Below are 14,819 nucleotides of genomic sequence, written 5' to 3' on the forward strand. Positions count from 1 at the left end.
CGGTGGTTTTCTACCGTTTCTGATTCCTATTTTTGCCGGTCTCAGCGCTACGGGTGCGTTAGCCGGTGGTGCGGCAGGTATAGCAAAAGCTGTGAATGATGCGAGCGCGGCTAAACGAGAATTGGAGGAAAGCAAACGACACAACAAAACTATGGAAGCTATCGCGTTGGGCAAAGGGCTTCATATGAAACCGTACAAAACAGGTCTTGGTCTCCATCTTTCAAAAAACTAGATGCGACGCTACCACGTCGAGCGTTGACTGATTGAGACTTGTTGAAATATGCAAAAATCTTGAGGGTTCCGCATTTCCGCGGTGTTTTCGTGCGAAACGAAATGCCCGAAAACGGTCCACGAAAAAACGAGTCAGCTATAATCAACCTTGACGACAAAGACGGTCCGGGAACACACTGGGTTGCGTACAAGAAACGCGACAATAATATCGATTACTTTGACAGTTTCGGCAACCTTCAACCACCCTCGGACCTCATAAAATACCTCGGCGTTGGTAGCGTCAAATACAATCATGAGAGGTACCAGGATTATGATACATTTGAATGCGGACACTTGTGTCTGAAATTTCTAAGTGGTGAGCTATATAAACATGGTGCGTGATTCGTCAAAGTCAGTCTACCACTCGCAGTCATGGATGATTCGTTAACGTTAACGATTTCGGGAACCTCTTCGATACTCGAGGCACAATATTTCCCACCGATCGAACTTGCTCGTGATAAAAGTTATGCTCTTGGCTTGGTAGAATTGTTAACCTTTAATTCGATTCCCAACGTTGATGTCGGTCACAATAAAATTTACGTAGCTGACAAAGTGATCACCATACCTACCGGCAGCTACGAGATCGAGGACATAGAGAAGTATCTTCAAAAGTGCTAAGAAATACAGATATCAGGCTCGCCATCAAACCCAACAATAATACATTACGCAGCGAAATCACATGCAACAACACGATTAACTTTGAGCCGAATGATTCCATTGCTCATCTTTTGGGATTCACACCACGTGTAATGGAGGTTCATAAAACTCACGAATCAGACGTTCCTGTAACAATACTGAAGGACAACGCGTTACGAGTCGAGTGCAGCATTACAACGGGCGCCTACGTCAATGGACACAGAGTACACACTATTCACGAGATTCTCCCGACTGTCCCACCAGGATATAAGATCGTGGAAGTACCGTCGCACGTCATTTACCTTCCGATCACCGTCAAGACCATAGATCACGTTTAGCTCCGGTTAGTGGATCAAGACGGAGACCTGGTTAATTTTCGTGGAGAAGTTATTACTGTGAGACTACACATCAAATCGCAATAAACGATGGGAATTGTATATAACTGACTGTCAAAAAGTAGGTATATCAGTAAGTCGACATGCCCCGATCAAGTCAGTTGTCGATCGATTCCCGAACCGCTAACACCTCGAAACGTGGAGTTCCTGATAGCTCTGGGTCTGAAACTGACACCTTTTGGAAGAGAAATTTCCGACAAATAAAAATCCGATTTTGCTTTCTTATCATCTGCTACGTGCCATGGAGGAGGAAATCTTGAGCATTCAAACACCAGTCGTCTTTGACGAATCCGTTGCGCATCACGAGATTCACGCTCACAAACCTTACGCCTCGTCAACTTTCAACAACAGCGATGAAATTCGAATCACCGTTCAGCATCAGGATTTATGCATATTACCCAGCAAAAGTTCGGTACATATCCACGGACGACTCCTCAAACCTGATGGTACAGCTACTGTGAACACACAGCTCGTAAACAACGCCATCTGTCATCTGTTTGAAGAAATTCGCTAGGAAATTAACGCAGTTGAGGTTGATAAAAGCAAGAACGTTGGCTTGACAAGTCTCATGAAGGGTTACGCTTCCCTGCACCCTGGTCAGACTTGGCTGATGGAGAACGCTGGATGGCTCGATGTAGAAGAGAAGAAAAAATTAACCCATGCCGATGGTAACTTTGACGTACTGATACCGCTCAGCATGATATTGGGTTTCGCCGAAGACTACCGCAAGATCGTTGTCAACGCTAAACATGAGTTATTTTGACGAGATCAAAAACTGACGTCAACGCAATCATGCAGACTCAGGAGGAGGAATTCAAAATCACAATCAATGCAGTGGAATGGCTAATACCGTATTTGAAACTCGCGGATCAGAAAAAAGTTGACCTACTAAATTTCATTCAGAGAGATCCGCCTGTTTCGATGAGCTTCCGCAGTTGGGAATTGTACGAATATCCCTTAGTTCCCACAACATCGAAACACGTTTGGACTGTGAAAACTTCCACTCAGCTTGAAAAACCTCGGTACGTCATTTTGAGTTTCCAAACAAGTAGAAAGAACAAGACCGGCAAGAACGCAAGTCATTTCGATCATTGCAATATCACGGACGTCAAGCTATTTTTAAACTCTCAATCTTATCCGTACGGTAACCTGAACCTCAACATGAGTCGTAATCTCTACGCGCTCCCGTACGAGATGTACGCAAACTTCCAAGCTACCTACTACGACAAGAACCCCGAGCCGTTGCTGACAAAGAGTGAATTCCTTCGAGACGTCCCCTTATTCGCTATCGACTGTTCGAAACAAAACGAATCTTTGAAGTACGGACCTGTCGACATCCGTCTTGAATTTGAAGCTAAAGCCAACTTTCCCGCTGAAACATCGGCGTACTGCTTGATCGTTCACGATCGTATTGTCGAATACAACCCGCTCAGTGGCGGGGTGAAAAAGTTGGTAAACAAGCTGACCCGTTCCCACCATCTCGCACAGTTCAAAGATGGAGCTCATCGTTGACATACAAGGCTTTCGTAGACCTTTCAACAACACTTTCACATTAAAAGAATTGGCTATAATTTCAATCTACTCGGAAGCATCTCCATCAGTGTTTTTCTTCAAGCCACCTTACAAATGGAATTTACTGGACGTCATATACAAAAGCCAAAATTTTTGGCTAGAACGCGATTTTCACGGCTTACGTTGGAGCTGTGGAACCATACCTTTTGAGGAAGTTGAGCGGACCATTCAAGACAGGCTGTGCAAAGCTCAAACCGTGTACGTAAAAGGAGAAGAAAAACGAGATTGGTTGCTCGAAATCGTTCTGAAAGTTCAAATCATCGATATGTTGGACTTTGACTGCCCGTCGCTTGAAACCCTGCAAAAAACTTCAGCTGTGTCTCTGAGATGCGACCTTCACACAATACCCAACGCAATCTGTGCAGCACGAAACGTTTGCATACTTCAGAATTGGCTACAAAATCATCGTACTGTCCGGATGGCGAGGCTGTACGATTTGTGTTACTGCGCAGAAGCGTCTACAAGAACGGTCCCGCATTCCTGGCGAATATATCACCCTGGTCATGACACTGTTGAATAGAATTATTGTACTATTTTTGTGAAGTAATTGTCAACCGTACTCTAAAAATTGTACTCAATAAAACTGGTTTTTTTAAAGAATATTCACGAAATAATTTTATACCTTCACCTTAGCTCTTAAGAGAGAATTTTTTTCAATACGAAGCTTATGTAAGATTCGACCTTGCTCTCCATCCTTGGCCGAGCTGTACTCAAACCGAGTTATGTTTTGCATTCCTAGAGCGATAGTAACCCAACACCGCAGATCCTTGGCTCTGTACCGCGGCTATCGGCCGACCTTGCACTCCGGTCTGAACCCGTCCAAATACTCATCGTAGAGTTCACATTACATGACGCAGCTCGAAACCCTCCGTCGTTGCTTAGTGGTGTTCGGAGTAGCATTTTCTTAGGTTTTGAGACTTAATTCTAGATACAATTACAAGGTAGGTAGGATTAAAGGTATACAAGATGGATAAATGAAAAAATATTCATAATTTAAATCTTTTTTTTGTTTATTGAACGTAAGACTTACACAGAACATTGGATATTCGAATATTACACGTATACAAATTCAAGTTGACCGTACGGTCCGCCAAGATAGCGTAGATGCAACCGAATCTCCTTACTGGCTGTCGTCACCTTCTGGAACAAATCTTCATTTTCGTGGAGGGCCTTGGTCAGTCGGTTGGGCAGAAAAATCGTGAAAGCGTCATCCAAGTCCAGAACGATTTTGTCTCCAAATTTCGTTTTTACCCGACGTACGCCACTGACCCGGTATTCGAAGTAGGCTTCGAGGTCCGAGAGCTTTTTCAACGGCAGAAATGTCTCCAGGCGAGCGACTTCGTTCAATTTTGAAAAGTCCATGATCGTTACGGTCCAGTTGTAGGTGCTCGAAATCTCTTGTGAGTTGATTGAGGTCGGATCTGATTTTCAGCAGATGTTCTACTTCTCCAATATTCTTGAAGAGCAGTTCTAGTCGTTTCTTCAATTCACGTTGTTCCAGAGCACTTCTCATTTGCAAGAAGAACAGCTTCAGACTGGCGATGAAGTTTTCACTTTTCGTTTATATAACGTTCCCCCACCACATAATTTGATGGAGGGTAAGGAATGTCACGGGGCTGATATCAAAGTTTGTGTATGCGCGCGCACCTTTTGGCATTCCAAGAGCGATAGTAACCCGACACCGCAGATCCATGGCTTTGAATGTACCGCGACTATCGGTCGACCTTGGATATCAAACCGACATCCGAGTAAGTGAAAAACAATTCTCGGAACCATTAATTTTGGAATGTCACATGGTTGATAAGGTGGGAAAGGAATGTGAGGTGGTTGATAACAAACCGACATCCGAATAAGTGAAACACGATTCTCGGAACCATTAATTTTGGAATGTCACGTGGTTGATAAGGTGGTTAGACAAAACAATGCGTTCGACAAGTTTCGACTTGACGGCGAGCGGCATGCGGTCAAAGGATTTCGGTGCGACGTTGAATTTGAGACAAACAATTCTCGGAACCATTAATTTTGGAATGTCACGTGGTTGATAAGGTGGGAAAGGAATGTGAGGTGGTTGACGTCACACGTCAGCAGTCCTACCGTGGGAAAGGAATTCGGAGTGGTTCATGTTACACATCAGCAGTCCTATCGTGGGAGAAGAATGCGGGACGGTAAAAAAGTTCTCGCCCCCGCTGCGCCCTCTACCGTTGGCAGGTGAGCACTACAGACCTTCGGTCGGTAAGATTGTCGGTAAAACAGCACGATTTTGACCCTCGATCGATACAACTGTCGGTAAGGTTGCACGGGGTCGGTAAGATTGTCGGTAAAACAGCACGATTTTGACCCCCGAACTGTCGGTAAGGTTGCACGGTTTTGACCTTCGGTACGGCAGACTGTGACGTCATCGCGGAAAAGGGTTTGAGTCTGGGCTGCGCGGAGCGGCTCGGTCGGTAAAGAAGGTGTTTGTATCCAGAACCGGCCTTACTGTACTACTGCTGTAATTTTTAAAATAGTTATAATCCAAAAGTTGTGAATAAATTTAATATCACACTCACTGGAAATTTTTACTGTTTTTTTTTTAAGTCCTGTCCCATCTGATTTACATATGTACGTGTACATATAACTATAGATCTCATACATATCATATTAATGTAAAATCTCATATGAATTTATACGGTGTTTGATTTATATTGATCATCAAATATTATACAATCAATATTATGCAACACAATAGTTAGAAAAAAAAAACAGAATTTCCGCTTATGAAAATTTGAATTGCGCGCCTCTTATAGGCTGTGTGGCGTCATCAGCGACGTTGTCGTGTTTACGACACACGAGCTACAAGAATCCGAAAACGGTCTCGTTCAACTCGCAATGTCTCGCAAAATGTATAGGCACATATCGATTTTTTATTTTTAACGTATCATGCATATCACAGTGATACCGCACAAAAGTTTTTTTTGCGAAAAAGTACTCTGGAAATACCTTCTCTGCTAGTGTGAAGGGAATTTTGAACGTGCAGTCCTATGTTTCCCGTGTTAAATGACTCGACTTCAAATTCGTTCATCTCAGCATCCACAGGGCAAATTTTTTTTTGTTTAATCTCAAAGAAATCCCTATATTCTCATTTACAATATCAGTAAGTTTCAAATCGAACAGTAGTAAACAACGTAGTTGCCATACATCCTTAAACGCTTGAGGGCTTACAGCTGCTCTCGGTAATACAGTTTTCGCGATCTTGCTCTATAAACATGGTAACATGAAGCGCAATTTATCTGACGAGGGTAAAAACTATTGCAACGTAGAGCCTAATTTAGAGGATAACCCCCATCCCCCCAACGTTCTTGAAAAAGGATATCGTCTGGGTATGTTTGCCAAGCTGTGGCGATAATGTAGGGATTTATATCCAGAATACCACTCGTATTACTACTTTGATGAAAACATCCGCATTCGCCAGGAGGTAAATTGCAAAAAATCTTACCCAGGTGCAGCTGGACCGAGATCAAAACTTCGATCGTCGATCCGAGACCTGATCGACGTGACCGTTCTATAGTTTTTGTCAATTATCGCTCAAATACTATTTGATGCGCTGGGGATTTAACACGGTCTCCTTCTGTTTCGTAGTCTTGCATGTTGATGCAACGTTACTACTATCGGTTGATCTGAGATCTGCCTGACTATCACAATTTCTGTAGACATACTAGTTTATAATATTTCATCCTTTTCCAACGTCAGAATGGATGCACAGATAACCACGAAACAAGGAAATTTTCAACGATGACGTACGGAAGGACTTTGTGTATCAAAATCAAACTGGAATCAATTAATTTGTTGTACGACATTAATAAATAAAAATTCATAAATATAAAGTTATATTAACCTGTCAATTATTGTGCCCTTGTATTATGTCCTTAGGACAAATGAAGTTCACAATGAAAATTCATCGGTAAACTTTACTAGATAAGTTGATGTCCTCATCTGACTTGATAATCATTTACTCGTCTAGTATTTCCCGGTGCTGTCCAGCATGTACCAAGAGCTTAGTGGCTACTTCATGACAGTAGTAGTGTTAGCCTTCTGTACAACATTCTATTTTTAAAATATTCACATGACTTTGTGAGACGATGTTTTCTCGGAACGGCTCGAAGTCGAGACCGATTAAGATCTAGATGAATGTGATCAAATTCTCATTGAAGCTTGTGTGTCGTTATAAAACTATTCGTGTGGCTACCACTAGAATACGACCGATTCTCAGATATTGTAGTACTACGAATATTTCCATGACTGTGATTGCTCACATGCGCAACTCCAGATGAATAAAGTGTGAAATCCTTGCGATTGCAAACTTCAAACTTCTATGATAAAATTGTATGAGAAGCCCCATCACGTTTTCCTTTGTACCTAAAAACATTGATTAACATATTGTCGATTGAGTTATTTCTTGAGGCCAATAACCGCATAAAAGATTGATTTTCCATTTCAGAGAGCATCACAAAGCAGCTTACAGCTGCAACTGGCTCCATCACTGGAACATCAAACCGCAGCTATGTTGAGCATTCTAGAGAGATACAAATGGCATCAGTTCAGCGTCGTGACCTCACAGATTGCCGGACATGATGATTTCATTCAAGCCGTCCGAGAGCGAATTTCCGACATGCAGGATACTTTTAAATTTTCAATTTTGAACGCTGTATTAGTGACAAGACCAGAAGATTTGTCAGAGCTGGTGAATAGTGAGTCGAGAGTGATACTGCTTTATTCGACGCGCGATGAAGCTATCCAAATACTGAAGGAAGCAAGAAGGCGAAAGATTACAGGCGAAAACTACGTTTGGGTTGTGACGCAGAGTGTTATTGAAAATTTACAAACATCACAACATTTCCCTGCTGGCATGCTTGGTAAGTCCACCTTCATTCTCTAATCCAAATATTATATTTTATCTAGATGAATATTATTGTGAATATAATTTTTTATGACACACGAAGCCCTACTAAATGTTTAAGAACATCAACTAAATAAGTGCATCATTCAACTTGAATAATATCAGGATACCGCAGTTCATAGATTCGACTCGTTCACATTTTTGCACTTGATTGAATACCACTTCATTGAATACAAGCAATAAAGAACACAGAATTGAGTCGAGATTCCCATCAGACACAAGTCTCATACTAATTAACGCAAGGCTTTGGATTAAACCGTGCACTTTTGATAATTTCAAGAAAATTATCGCTTACCGTGGACATGTATTGAAATTTCTGGCGTTCCATGTAGCACCGGCAGGCTTTGCCAACATATGCACAAGTTTTTGGTCGCAGCATTTGTCTGTACGTTCGGCTCACATAAAAATTGTGCATGTGTAGCGCTGGTAGTGTGCACGTGGCTCGAAGGTTGCCTTTTACCACAGATTCCCTGTATACTCGGTTCTAGTTTATCAGATAGATTTGAGGTTAAGGGCAGCAAAAGCACGGACAGTCAATACCTTAGAGTCTGATGGCCGTTTCATCTTATTGTTAGGAAAGTTTATGGAGTGGTGAATTTCCGTGTTTTAGATTGGGTCAATCAAACCCTATTAATTTTGAAGAGCTTTAAATATTTAAAGAGCTACTAACCATCAGTTAGTGTTGGCAACTAAAATTAACGTGTGGCTGCTTAGAAAATGTTAAGGATGTTTTTTTGCAGTTGAATTGGCTATGCGGGCGGGACTCGAGGGGCGCCGAGCACGTGCAACGTGAGCGGTGGGGAGGAGGGGGGGGGGGGGGGGGGGGGACATACGGGCGTCTTTCCGAACACTCGCGCCCGACCAAGTTTTTCATGTCGTCCGTTGTGCCTAGCAAAGTCAGTCGTGATACGAGTCTTTACGAATTAAGAATCAAACCATTGTAATATAAGAAAACAAAAAATGTATAACCGAAATTGCTTTCTGTGCCTCACGTTCGTTTTTACCTCTCACGCTCCTCCTCTCATGTCTTGGTCGTAATAGAAAGCACTGAACTGGTGATCGTTAAGCTTTTGACTTGGGTCTAAGAAAGGATTTTCAATCTCATGATTGCGGACAATAATAAAGATTGATCCGATCACAGGCATATATTTTGTATAGTCTAGTACTAAATACTTCAGTTGCGTGTTTTGTAAGCGATTGTTCATCCTGCAACGATTTCCATGGCTCTGGGTGGAGCTAATCGTCCCTCGCGCTAAAAATAATAGATTAGTCTTGTGCAATAAAGGGGGGAAATGGGCTATCCCTACCGTGTGTCGAATGATGCTGTACAAAAAATTCTTTATTATTTCATTTCATAAAACGTTACAATAGGTTATATGAATTACGGCAAGGTACAAATTAAATAATTAAGTGACCTCAGAGTGTAGCTGCATTATATGTGTATAATATGTGCTTCCCTAGTGTCATAATTTATTCAGAAGGTCTGAATCAGGTTTTTCTAAAATAGAGAAAATATCTGAATTATTGTTTTCGAGACGACGTTTGTTTATATTAGCAATTATAATTGCTCAGTTTTATGCTTAAAATATGAACATTTACGTAGCCTATGCAAAAGATTAATCGTTTTATTTTAGCGATGAGAATACGAGATGTTTGTGAATCTATATGTTTCTGCATTAGTAATTAATGTGGTGTTGTACACATTTAGAATTCGAATTTTGTGATGATTTGGAATTTCTTGAGAGGTCATTTTATTCTGAAATACTGCTGTCCGCTATTTCACAGGGTCATATCGCGAAATTCGAAAAATGTTGAAGAAGCTTTGTAACTATATAAATCTAGATTGCACAAGCGGCCTGAGTATGCCGTAAGAGACTTCTTTTTGGATAAACGTGTAACAGAGTCAAGTTTATTCCAGGATTCTCCGTCATCAGTTGGTTAAAAAAATTTATTTCTAATGTGTAAGACCCAGTTATACTTACACCTGATTTTAAAGGCAGCTATTTTTGATTTGTATTTTCATACAAATTCAAGGATATCTATTCCTCGCCATATCAAACACTTTGATAAGCCAGTTTAAGTCATGCTCGAAAATTATGAGAGATGGGATCTGAAAAGTTCAAATCTCACGACATAATGGGGTCTACCCCGCGCTGAAAATATCCCCCGATTTCATATCCAAAATCATCTACCAAAAAAAAATTATTTTTTTGGTCGTTCCGATACTGTCCTTCATATCCAGAAGAACGATTCATGTTAACATGATCGAGGTCAAAAAAACATCATTCATCATATCATTGGAATAAAACAAGGGAAATATGGGGTTCTTCAATGATGTTTCACTCACATACGGGAAGGTTGTGGCGCAGAAGCTTCGACGTTGGGCTATCACGACCGAGGCCTTGTCAAAGTTAAAAAGTCATCGCATCTTCCTCCTTACGTGTGAGAAACTGGAGGGTCTATCAACCCATTTAATATCCCCTAAGTTAACCTCACACAGATTTACTTTTAATACGTCCAAGTCGAGAACCAAATTTCACCATTATGTATGTATAAATTTCAAAAGTCGTTGCTCAATTTGGAGATCAGTGGCAGATTCTCTTGCTGCCATTATCAAATCGCAAACTGGTTTACTTGCGCTAGAAAATGATATTTTTACAAAATTATCTTTTGCTGTGGCAAAAAAATTTTTCGACACTCAATTGTCAAAATTAGAATCCTCCTTCGCTGGTCATAAAGCTTCTAATATTAACAAACGAGCCAATCTCAGGTATATCAAGAACTTCGTTCATCTAAACCATCTGCCTTGACGGGTGACAAATGGATAGGAAACCTCAGTAATCAAGATTCGCGGCAGCGAATCGCCGACAAGTACCCGTAGGCAGGCGAGAGCTAGCCGGGAATTATTTTAACTAGTTATACCTGTAAGCACGGTGTCATACCTCCGGAAAGCGTCAATATTTTTCAATGAAATTCACAAGACAGAAAGTCCCTTACCACATGACCTCGCTTTATAAATTTGATCAAAATCGGTAGACTGGTTTCCGAGATATTGGTCTCGAAAGTTGATAAAAAAACGTCTTCATCTCCTCCTCCTCCTCCTCCGTTGTTTTCGCTAGACACCGGCTATCGACATCGATTCCGGATGAATTGTAGCATCGAATGACTCCAAAATTTGGACTGTGGTTTTGTGTCATGGAAATCTCGCCCCCAAGTGATTTGGAAGTAAATTCGAACATGCACTCGAACGAAAAAAATTGTTGAAATCGCGAGGCACGGAACGCTGCTCGGGAGCTCATTATGTATCGAACCGCTATGCATATTGAACTTTTAATTTGTAAAAATAGTGAAAGCCATTAGAATCTTGAAGCCTATTGATTTTGAAGTGAATCAGAACACGTAATCAGACGTTCTTACCGTCCTTCAGAAGACTTATTAAGAGTGCACCACCGTGGCCGCCATCTTTGTAGTCGACGGCAGAGTTGACTAGTGATCAACGTAGGAACTTGTGCGGTCAGGAGCGTACACATATGCAAAATCATTTATGGTGCCTTCGGGGTCCAAATTCTGAAATTTTCCTTGACGAGAACAAATGCTGAACATCAATTCTTTGGTATCAAAAACTGACTCAGTTGTAACGATGTATAGATTTTTTGCTTATTTCTGTGTTGTGTTCCGGAACAGAAGACTACTTCATTTCTAATCGACGCATGTAACAGCTTGTTCAATTTAAAATAATGAGTCAATAACCAACTTGCTGATGATTCATAGTAGTAATTGCTTACACTGAGATATGTCATTATTCGACATAATAAAGTAGCCTTACACTGGTCTTTAAAAAGAATAGTATTACTAAATAGATCCATCAATATTTTGAAATAGAACAGAAGTACGCATTTATATTAGTATCGAAGTAGATAGGATAATTACTTGTTTTTTTTTATTCCACTCACTATAAGTTACAAAAATTTGCCAAAAATGTTTTCAAAAATAGTTCAACACAAATGTCATATATCATTAAAGTGGTCCTTAGAAAGCTCAGCTAGAAAAGATCTTTAGATTAGCTACAAAAAAAAAAGAAATTAGAAAATTCTTCGAACGTTGGAGATAAACAAAAACACTCGATAATAATGATAGATCGCCAACTTCAAGTAATCAATAATAAGTGCGAATTTGAAATAATGACTGATCGTTCTGTAATTAAATTATAAATGATAAGTCTTTTTTTATCTTCAATCTCTCTATCTAATTAAAAAGTTCTGAACAAATGAACAGGTAAAAAAGATTATAATAACAATAGTATAAAGAAGATTATAATAACAATAGTATAAAAAAGACTATAATAACAATAGTATACGCATGAAGTTGGCGGTGGGGTGAGATGCCGAGAACAAAACAAAAAACATCTAGCAAACAAAACTTCCTTTGACAGCTGTCATCGGCTGTTTATGACAGTCTTTGATATATATTTTTATAGGTATCTGTTTCTGACACGCAAAAAATAAACATGCAAACGAGAATTATCAAGATGATTCCCGACGGGAATTGTCTTCTTCGCGCTCTGGCGTATTGTGTATACGGCACTCAAGATGGACACGCATAGGTGCGACTGAGTATCAGAGAAGAAATAGGTTTTTTCGGATCCTGTAAATCCTTGATCCGGTTAACCACTAAGTAAGGGCCTTCCCAGTTTCTTTGTTGTTTCGGACATCGTCCTTTCTGTCTTCGAGGTTTAAAGAGCCAGACAGAATCTCCGGGATTAAATTTTATATCCCTGGCTCGAATATCATAACGAGTTTTTAATTTGTCTGAAGCCATAGAAATTCTACTTACAGCAAAGCTATGAATTTCTTCTACTATAGGGAAAATAATAACTATAGCAAAATAATAATAATCGCCAAATGCAATTGGGGATGCATGGCATCGGGGGTTTTGTACATGTGAGTGGATTCGTTAACGAAAACAATCTGAGCAGACCTGCATAGGGAGCCAATAGCAATGTCGGGTTGATCGGAAACAACTGATCAACAGTTGCGGACCTGTCATCAAATCAGCACAAATAAATTCACCTGTCTAACAGTCACTGTATGAGGAAATAGTGAGGCGCGCAGCGCCGAGGTGGGGTTGGCGCGCGAAGCGCGCAGGGGCGAGCCCCTAGTATTCAAAGAATTTTTTTGCTGAGACTTGAATTGTTTCAAATATATCAACGTAGAAAGCTGTGATTTTTTTCTGATTTGCCCGCTACAATGGAAATACTGTTAAAATAGCTGATGTAATAGTTCATTTTTCACATAGATTTTTCATCATCAGTGATTATTAGCGGTTCCTGCCCAAATTCTAAACTCAAAATGAATTTGTGCCCACAGGCACTCGTTTTAGTTGAACTAGAATGCTGAAATTTTTACCCAATTTTTCCTAATTCCGTTTTAACCGTACTCGGAGGAGCCGATTAAAATACATAAATGACTTTTTTTGAGGATCGGTCTAATAATTATACTAAACAATGCTACATGCGTTGATTCTTATATTGTCAAGGTGATGGCTCTCTTGAAATCAAGCCTGTACCCGACCTATCAATCAACCTTCAGCGTCAGGGGTCCTGTAAAATAAATAACAATTATTTCAAAAATTGCTTTCCAATATCTCGTATGAGTTGTAATTCGAGAAAATGAGATATAGAAAATCATGTGTAAGTTATGTGGTATGTTGAGCTACGTCTCCCTATCATCCAGTATGATCACTAAGATCTGTACACTCACTCCATATCATTTTCGTCGCATTTCCATACTACAGAGTATCACCTTTAGGGTTGTAGTCTTCCCACATCACACAATTTTTGAGCTGTTACCGTACACATTTTAGACCCCCTCAGAGTTGTCTTGCAGTATTCGCTTCATACAATTTTGTACATTTTCAACTGAGTGGTTTCTTGGAGCTGTTGCTGGACTCATTTTGTGCCTTTCGAACTTCCAGGCTGTGTTTACGCCATGAAGAAAATAACCTGCAGATCTCAATCATGTTCAGTATATACCAGGCATAGCAGTCTTCTGAAAATCAAGATACTTCATCTAGGAAATTGAAAACAAATCTTCATTACGGTTCCGAGGAAGCACGGCTGTTATGCGCTAGTGTAATATTACGTAGCGCATAACATTTTTTAGTCCAAACATATCAAGTATGCAAATGAACTGTAATCTAAGCTTTTTTAGTTTTATTGCGTTATTTCATTTCATATCGTAATTGGGATGATTAGAAAAATTGATTGTAGTTGAAATTCAGTAGTCGGATTCTTTTCCATCATGGGCTGGCTAATGTAATGTCAATTACTGACGCAGAGCCAGTGCTGTCCCTCTGCCAGGTTGGGGCTCCGCCTACGTTAATGGGGGTCAGATCAAGCCGTGCCAAAAATTCAGCAACGGCTTGGCCCCTCTCGTTCAGCCTCGCGGATCTCCAGCTGGGCGACTTCGCATTGAAATCCCCGGAGACTAAGGTCTTACCCCCTGCCGCCCTGACGCAGCTCTCCAGCTCGTCCAGCTGCGCCTCGAAGTCGATGGGCGCGACGTTGGGCGAGAAATAGCAGCTGAAGATGGTTAAGCCACTCGTTCTCGCCCAGACGAACCCCTCCCCTCTGCCCTCCAGCGTGAGGGTGCCCGGGAGGTTGTTCGTCGCCGCTATTGCCGCGTCCCCCCTCCGATCCACCAGCCAGTTCCCCTGCTTTCCCGCGCCGCTGGGTTCCGAGACAATGAGTATCCCGGCCCTTTGAGCAGCAACGGTCTGGGTCAGCAGGTCCTGGGCCGCACGGCTCCGGTTAAGGTTTACCTGGAGTATCACTACTCCAGGTCCGCCCCCGGGTCCCGTGGTCGCATTCCCCCTCACTCCTGGCATGTTGTGGTGGAGAACTCGAGCCTCCGCCCGAACGCCACTCCCATTGTGGTGGGGGAGAGCATCACCGGCTCTACGCCCACCCTTCCCGTTCTGTCCACTTCCCCATGGTTTGGCACCCTTGTGGT

The 14,819-nt window shown here is 41.3% G+C and overlaps 1 protein-coding gene across 1 annotated transcript in view; it reads left to right on the forward strand.

Annotated features, from left to right (window-relative positions):
* The window catches only part of LOC124300690 (glutamate receptor ionotropic, NMDA 2B), a 1,918,249-nt gene that overhangs the window by 403,120 nt on the left and 1,500,310 nt on the right, over positions 1-14,819 (forward strand). The window contains exon 5 of the mRNA XM_046755014.1: positions 7,351-7,765. Within this exon, the coding sequence (XP_046610970.1) occupies positions 7,351-7,765 (415 nt within the window). The remainder of the gene's footprint in view (positions 1-7,350; positions 7,766-14,819) is intronic.

Source organism: Neodiprion virginianus, chromosome 3, assembly GCF_021901495.1.
Source record: "Neodiprion virginianus isolate iyNeoVirg1 chromosome 3, iyNeoVirg1.1, whole genome shotgun sequence".
Taxonomy (NCBI): domain Eukaryota; kingdom Metazoa; phylum Arthropoda; class Insecta; order Hymenoptera; family Diprionidae; genus Neodiprion; species Neodiprion virginianus.